At 56.2% G+C, this 8,067-nt stretch overlaps 1 protein-coding gene across 2 annotated transcripts; it reads right to left on the reverse strand.

Moving 5' to 3' along the window:
- Positions 1–1,758: 1,758 nt before the first annotated feature.
- On the reverse strand, positions 1,759–4,406 carry DLX1 (distal-less homeobox 1). Of its 2 annotated transcripts, XM_047082502.1 has the most exons (3): positions 4,094–4,406; positions 3,213–3,412; positions 1,759–2,013 (listed from the first exon to the last, which is right to left on the reverse strand). In XM_047082502.1, the coding sequence occupies exons 1-3, from the start codon at positions 4,404–4,406 to the stop codon at positions 1,759–1,761; spliced, it is 768 nt and encodes a 255-aa protein (XP_046938458.1). The 2 variants fall into 2 exon arrangements, with proteins under 2 accessions (XP_046938458.1, XP_046938459.1); XM_047082503.1 differs by lacking the exon at positions 3,213–3,412 and having other exon boundaries at positions 1,937–2,013.
- Between the last annotated feature and the right edge of the window lie 3,661 nt (positions 4,407–8,067).

The following is an 8,067-nucleotide window of genomic DNA, read 5'->3' on the forward strand; positions in this document are numbered from 1 at the left end:
CCTTCACAGTCCTTTTGGTTCCAGAACCCCCCCTCCCCCCTTCACACAGCACCTGTTCCTGATCCCCCCCCCCTTCCAAGGCCCTGGCCAAGAGTCACTGCCCACCCTCTAACCCAGGTAGGGATCAGACCCCTTGGGGGTCAGAAGCAGGGCAAGATAAACGGTCCCAGCGGCTAGGGAGGGCCTTGCCGGTGATTCTGGTAGTCTGGAGCAGGAATCTACCCCTGCCGCTATGTGTCCTGAGAGGTGGAGGCTTGGCCCAGCCCACAGAACCCCCTCACACAGCACACCAGACAGCAGTTCTTTCTCGAAACCATAATTTTACTGTCTCAGAGAAACTTTATAACTTATTTACAAAGTTCTTTTTTTTCAAGATACAAATCAATAAGTTAACATTCTCAATATAAAACTAAACTTTGACATAGAGAACACAAAACACGGTTGATTTCAACTGATCACATTTTCCAAATTTCACAAGTAAAATGTCAAGATTCTCATTTCACAAAGCATCGGGTTTTACAGCCACACACAACAGAACGGAAAAAAGCTAAGCTTGTGCAACATGTTTACGGAACAATAATAATAACAATAATAATTAACAACAATAATAATATGTACAGCGATTAGATCCTGCACTGGAGACTAGGCGTCCAGGGTGCTGCCTGGCATTATTCTGTGGTTGAGCCTCTGGGGATTAGTGCTGCTTTTGTCTTACTTTAAAGCTCACTGGCTCTAGGGCACTCCTTTCTGCCTGCCTGTTTTTTCCTCACTGCCCATCGGTCCTCTCCCTTGCTTCCCAAGGAGGGAATTAGGATTTTCCTTCTTGTCCAGGCAAAGCGACCAAAGTGTTTTTCCCGAGATGAGACAATTGTGTTGCTTCATTTCTTTTTTTTTTCTTTTAAAAATAATACGGAACATGTAAAAACGCAAAGCATTAGGTTCCAACCTCTCCATACCAGCGAAGTACAAAAGTTACTGTAGAAGTTAAAAATCACCAGGTCCTCCTTATTCGTTTTTCCGGGTGCGTTTAAAGTAATCGGTGCTTTCGGACCGTGCGCTCCTTGCGCCCCACAGAACTGCGAATTGGCCAACATTCACCCTCAGGCGAAGTCCATTTCTCAATAAATAAGTACCCCTCCCTCCAGTTTCCCCCCAGTTCCCGAACGAACTACACAGATGGTGAGGCAGGCCCAGGAGAAGGTCCGAAAGGGCAAAACGTCCCAGCATGCGGAGCTGGGGCCCGGCGGCCCGAGCCTCTTCCGACCTGGTGACTTTTTTCAGAGGCCGCAGATTGAGGACAGTGGACGGACGAGGACCTCGACTTCGTCAGCGCACAGATACACAGCGAAAGGAGACAAGAGACGGACAGAACAGAAAAGAGCTTTTGCTTTTTCTACATCGCTTTTGTTTTTCCTGATAGTCCCACACAGCTGAGGGTCGGCAGGTAGGGTCCAGCTGGCTCCTCTTGCTGCTCTGGCTGTCTCGGGCAGTTGTGCCCGCGCTCCGAGGCCGCTGTCTGCTGTCGCCGCGCGGCCCAGGCCGGGGCGAGGGCGAGCGCGCGGGCGCCGGAAGTCGCCGGTCCAGACCGCGCGGGACTCCAAGGAGTTGGCGGGCGTCCTGCCTTCGCTGTTCCTTCTTCTTTCCCCCCGGGTCCTTCTCCGGGTCCAGGGCTTGCGGACAGGGTGGATGGACCGGGAGGCGGGAGGGGCCCGGGCCGGGGGAGACGGGAAGGAGGCGGGAGGGTGCGGGCGGGCAACCTCACATGAGTTGGGGTTGCTGCATAGCTTCTTGGTGCGCCGAGGGGTACCACGACGTGTAGCTGGGGATGTAGGAGCCCGCGCTGCCGCCCGAGCCCTTCCCGGATGAGGTGTTGGGGTTCCAGCCGGGCGGCACTGGCGGGGAGGCGGCAGACAGCGCCCGGCCGTTGGCCAGTGCGCTACCCTCCAGAGCCGCCCCGCCCTGCTTCATCAGTTTCTTGAACTTGGAACGCTTGTTCTGGAACCAGATCTTGACCTGCAAGAGCGGACAATAATGTGACTGGTCTAGGTCCATTGTGCCTACCGTGGTCGTCGGGGAGATAAGGGGGCTGTGCGTGGGACAGTCGAGGAAGGATCCTCCTCTCTGCCCTGTGCCACTGGGCAGCTCTCCGCTGGAGGAGCAGAGCCCCACCATCACCTATAAGAATCAAAGCCTGGCAGGCCCCGCTGCCGGCCGCGGGTGGCCCTCAGGGGCAGCTCTCAGAGAGCCAAGGGGGCGTGGTGGTGAGGAGTGAAGGTGGGGGGTGGGGGTCCAGACCTTCGCTTGTCAGGAACTCAGCCCGACCCTGGCAATAGTCTGGGGAAGAAGCAGCGCCTGCACAACATGGAGTCTTCAAGTCCAATATGAACATCAATAAAAGAATCGTGTGGAGGAAAGGAGTGGAGGAAATTTATTTGCAATGCCACCTGCTTTCTCCTTGCTCCATTCTTTCTGCCCTTGAGTGAGTTGGGGGCTGACTGAGGAGGCCAAAGGTTTCGTTAAACTTTTCATTTGGACTTAAATCAACCTTTAAGTGTCTTAGTGTCTGTTTGCGCTCCCCAGCTCTGCTCCAAATCCCGGCCCAGACGTTGGAAACCTGCGCCAGTCGTGATCAGAAAGCCCACGGGCTCCCCAAAGTCTTAAACGCAATCCGGGAAGGAAGGTCCCGTTTCTCCTCCAGGGTCTGGGACTTGGGAGGTGAGAAGGCGGAGGAAAGGATTTCCTCCTACCCCAACCGGGTGAGAAAGAGGAGGAGGAGGGAGACAGAGGCTCCGGCCCGGGCCCTGAGTCATTAGCCACACACTTTAAAGGCAAAGAAGGGATTAAGCCCAGCGTCTATTGTTCCAGTTGTTCGGGCACGTGTGACCCGAGAGTCCCCAAACAAACGTCTAGGGAAATCCTTCCTCGCCCTAATCAGATTGTCCAAGGGCCGAGGGCCGGGCGGCCGGTAGCGTGGAGTACAGAGTGCAGCGACAGAGCCAGAGCCAGGGCAGAGAGAACGAGGAAGGAAGGAGAGACGCAGGGAGAGCCAGGGGTGGGAAACACACACACACACACACACACACACACACACACACACACACACACACACACACACAATCTCCGACCCTGAGACGCAAAGAGCAAGACGCGAAGCTCCGGGCGCAGGCCGGCCGCGGGAAGCCCGCTTGGCAGAAGGGGCAGCGGCAAGGTACCTGCGTCTGCGTGAGTCCCAAGGAGGCCGCGAGCTCCGCCCTCTCGGGCAGAGCTAGGTACTGAGTTTGCTGGAACCTCCGGTTCAAAGCCTGCAACTGCAAACTGGAATAAATCGTCCTGGGTTTGCGGATCTTTTTCCCCTTGCCATTGAAGCGCACTTCACCGCCTTCCACCACCGTGCTCTTCTCGGAGTCAGCCCCTGGAGGGACAGCAGAAGCGGAGGGCCGCTGTTAATGCAGGGACAGCCTTTAGTGTGGGGAGCCCAGGGCCAGTGGCAACCGAGGGGTGGCGGTGGCTGGGCTGAAAGAACGCTCAAGAAACTCCGAAAGCCAGGGAAGTGTCCCGTAAAGTCCGAGGGCCAGACCCGGGCCGCTGCAGGCGGACTGGGGCAGTTCCCAAGCGTGCAGTTCCTGCCTTTGCAGGGAAAGTTTGCTATTTTTGCAGGCGGCAGTTGAGGTTTAATTACCCTTAATTGCATACATTGTTTATAGCGCTACGCAATAAATAATTACTGAGACTAATACGTGCACATGTGGGTTTCTGTTTTCCAAAGGGGCATTGTGTGCTCGGCGCACAGAGCCACCCAGAGGCCCAGACAGTGCCAGGGGATTTATGTCAGATTTATCCTTTACTGGATAGTCGCGAGTTGGGTGGAATTTTGAAATATTTTTTTTCTTTGCTATGACAAGGATCCATAGATTGATACCCGAAACCTCCATTGCTCCGGCGCCCTCCCCACCCCCGCCTCTCTCTCCCCCTCTCCCTCCTCTCTCTCTCTCTTCCTCCCCCTTCTTCCTCCCTCCTTTCCTCCCTCCTTCTGTCCCTCTCTCCCTTCGTACCCTTTCCTCTCCCTCTCCTTCTCCCTGGCAGGCGCACGTACCTGGGTCCTCCAGGCGGCTCTGGGCGAGGCTGGCGCTGCCCGGGTAGGACTGCACCGAACTGATGTAGGGGCTGGACGCGTGGCTGCTGACCGAGTTGACGTAGGGGTAGCCCAGCGGTCGGGAGAAAGACGAGGCCGAGCTGTAAGCGCCGTCGGGCTGCGAATGGCCCGCCGAATGTAAACAGTGCATGGAGTAGTGCCCGTGGGACATGGGAGAAGGAGACATTTGCTGGTTGGGTGGCCCAAACTCCATAAACACCGCCTTGCCCGACACGGGGCTGTTGAGACTTTCTGGCATGGTGGTCATGGTCATCTCTTCTCGCGGGGTCTGGGTGTGGGTCTCTCTCTCTCCTCTGCTTCCCTTTTGGGGGTCTCTGTGTTTCTCAGGACAGGAAGGAACCCAATTTAAGCGGAACAGGGGTTTTCACTTTCCATTCATAAGAAAATGGAGTTTGTCTCTTTGAAAAGTCTAAGCATGATGCTGCCGAGCTCCCCAAACTCGCTTCAAAGCTTTGACTCAGCCAAGGTCATAAATATTCATGAGCTGACGGAGCTGATTGGTCCGCTGTCTTGCATAATCACCGGGGATTGGTCCGAGGCGCTCCGGCTCCGCTGGACTAGAGCGGGCGAGGCGGCCGGGCCTCGGGAGAAACGCGTCCACACTTCCCGGCCGGGGCTCCTCTGCAACAGAGCGCGCCGCGTGGGACGCACAATGGGCTGCAGCACCCGCGCCGGGACCTCCGCGGCCCGCGGCTCTTCAGCCTCCCGCCTCCCCCGGCGCGCCGTACTTCCCAGAAACCAGCGGCTCGGCGCAGCCGCCCTCCCCCCACTACTGTCCCCACCCTCCGCCCGCCCCCAACGCCCAGAAAGGGGCATCGCTTCTCCCAGCCGCCGTCACCCGGTCCAGCGGTCAGCTAGGGCTCCGGGGCCCGGCCGCGGCCTCGGAGCGCGAAGTCGCGCACGGGGATGGGGGTGGCGGCACCGGAGGCGGCCAACCGAGCGCTGTCCTCCCGAGAGCCGTGTGCCTAGCGCAGCGCTCCGCTCGGCGGCGCCTCCCTGGCTCGGGTCCGCTCTGCCACATCCCTGGGGGCAGGTTTGGGGCCCTCTGGGCGAACTCACTCACTCGGCCGCCGCGCCGCCGCCGCCGTTCCCTGGGGCCCGCTCGCATTGCTCCAGGCCCAGCTGGCCACTCCAGCTCGAGGCTGCACCGGTCTGATTAAAGCAGTGCGCGCGGAGAGCCAGGAACCCGCGCTTCTCCTCCCAGGAAAGGCGGCCGCACCGCCCCCTCCCCCCAACACACACCCCCTCTTTCCCTCCCAACCTTCCTCCGCCTCCCCTTCCTCTTCACTCCCTCTGCGCCGAAAGCCCCGGACGCACTCGCCCCAAGGGCGCGGCGCAGAGTGGAGCCCAGGAGCCGGCGGGCTCAGTTTGGCTTGAGCAACCAGCACCAGGTGGTCAGTTTCCGGCCTTCCGGGGTCTGGCGAGAGTACCCCGGGTTTAGGAGTCCTGGGGAACACCGAAACCCGCGGCAAAAACAGGCCAGTGGCAGGCTCGCATATCTTTGCACAATCATGTCTCTCATTGTCGCCCAGGATCCTCCTCATCTCCAGTGGTCAAAGCGGGCGCCACTGGGCCTGGGGGCAGGGCTAGCAAAAGCTGCCACGGCGCCTTCTATCTTCTGGGGCGCTAGGTACAGAAAAGCGCACAAAAGCCCCCCGCCGCCGCCACCACACAGCCACCCCCACGAGGCGTGGCGCACACCACGCTGCCTGCTAGGGACTGTTGGTTCCCCATCCCGCCAGCCCCACGGTGAATCCCAAATTACTTTGTTAGGTAATTAGAAAGTGTTGATAATTATTTCTTTCATAATTTAGCGGTGTGACGGGAACGGGGAAATGATCTTGTGAAAGTTCACACGTGCAGATGTATTAGTTACTGATTCATTTGATTAAATGGTAGTCTCAAGTGCTCCGATCCGCAGCTGAAGGCGCCCCATTAGCATAACACTGATGTTTAATTTTCATACGCATAATTAGCCATATATTTAACACTAATAGCAACATGCAGCCTTTCAGCGTTAAACAGCCCGGGATTTGATCTGGCCTGAGCTGAACCTTCGGCGATGCACCTTCCCCTGTCTGGAGTGCTCAATGATCACAGGACAAACCTCTGTAATCAAGCACATTTTGGCAGAGGGAACACCAATAAAAATGAACATTCAAAACAAATTACATCGTGCTGTCGTTACAGATATTAGTGGAAGGGGCTTCTCTCTTTTTTAACTTCTGTAGCCGCAGCTGCTGCCCGCGGAATCCCTCTCCTTTGGTTTAAGGGCATGATGTTGGGGATAGCAATATTTCAGGCAGCGTGGTTGGAGCAAAAAGAAAAACAAAAGCAAAAAAAAAAAATCCTTCAAACCAATAACGGGTTTGCCAACGTTTAAAAAGATTTTTTTTCCCCTTAATCACCGAACCACACGGTGATGCTTTGTAGTAACAACCAGCTAATGACTCCGCCACCAGACTGCTCTTGGAGCCGCTCGACTCCTCTTGATTTCCTTGTTGCACTTGTGGTTTAATAGCTCCTTCCTAGCGCCTGTTTCGGGGTGTGGAGTGAGGTGCGGTACGCACGCACGACAGCACGGATGCCGCCCGGGCCCCCGGTCTTTCGCGCGCACCTATAGCGGGCCCTGCCCACGTAAGTGATTGCCTCGGCTGGCGCGGGGTCGGGGTTGGGACCGTGGGAAGTGGCTGTTGACTTCGGGCGCTCAGGGCTACGCGTGAGGAAACCCGACGGCTGGGTTTATTCCAGAGAACTGCAAGATGAGGGAAGGGGGGAGAGACGGCCACAGGTCGCGACTGTCTACAGGGCTCTCGGTCCACATCTGGAGGGGGAGAATCCAAGCCTTTCCAGCGCAGGGGACAGGGCTGGCTCCGTGGAACAAAGGACCCGCACGCGCCCCCTCAGGAAAAGGTTTCAGAGCCTTGTTTGTGTTAGAAATGAATTATATGTGGGCGAGGGAGTCTCTACATTCGGGAATTATTTCCTAGCCCCAGAGAAGCAGGTCTGGGGAGGGAAGGCTGAGCCGGGGCCCTCGGGAGCGGAGACGCCAGGCCTTGAGTAGCTCCTGAGTGAGCGATCTTATCTCCCCCCACTCTCGGAGCCCAGAGTGGATCCCTCCCCCGCAAGCCCCCCAAACCCCCGCTGTTAAGACACCTGTTCTGAAACGTTGGTTTGCTAAGATCTTTGCCTGCCCCAACTCTGTGAGGGAGCAAAACTCTCACATTTATTCTGAGAGTCCCGGATTCCGAGTAGAACCTGTTGGAGACACCGCAGGACCCGCGCCGGGTGGTGGTAGCCGTGGCCACGCGTGGGCGGAAATCCCCGCGGCCCCGCGGGAGGTTTGGGGCCAGTTCATCTGGGAGGTGGTAGCTGTGGTGCACGGGGTATTTTTAAATCTGCTTTCTAACTTCAACTTCAAAGCAGGTTAAACGGAGTTCGTTCTAATTCAAGTTTGTTTCCTACGGAGCGAGTATTGGCTGGTGCTGGTATATATACATATACGTGTGTATAATATTTAAATTAGACTTAAACTAGTTACTTTAATATATAGGATTATAAACCTGTCCCCCAAATACTTCCACCTCAGAATAATTGCTGCCCAAGCAGCATGTTATCCCAGTGGATGGTAAAATCCTGTGGTCCTAATAAAATTATTCTTGAGGAACTTGGAGTAAACTGATCCGTAGATAAGATAAGTGGCTAACCATTGCAATCTGATTGTTCTAGGAGAGAAGTGCAATCATTATCTGGCAAACCTCCCCCAAGGCCATCTGGGCCTGGTTCCTTACTAGAGAATCGGATGGGTCCAGAGCAGCAGCCTCATCTTGAGGCTTTTGCTTGGCCAACTCTCAAGCATCCCCCAAGTTTTTCTATGGTCCTTTAAATCTTCAACCTTTTCCTCGTCTTTTCCA

This window comes from Lynx rufus, unplaced genomic scaffold, assembly GCF_022079265.1.
Source record: "Lynx rufus isolate CCGP_SWC_20201006 ecotype Redwood Valley unplaced genomic scaffold, mLynRuf1.p SCAF_2, whole genome shotgun sequence".
In the NCBI taxonomy this organism is placed as follows: Eukaryota; Metazoa; Chordata; class Mammalia; order Carnivora; family Felidae; genus Lynx; species Lynx rufus.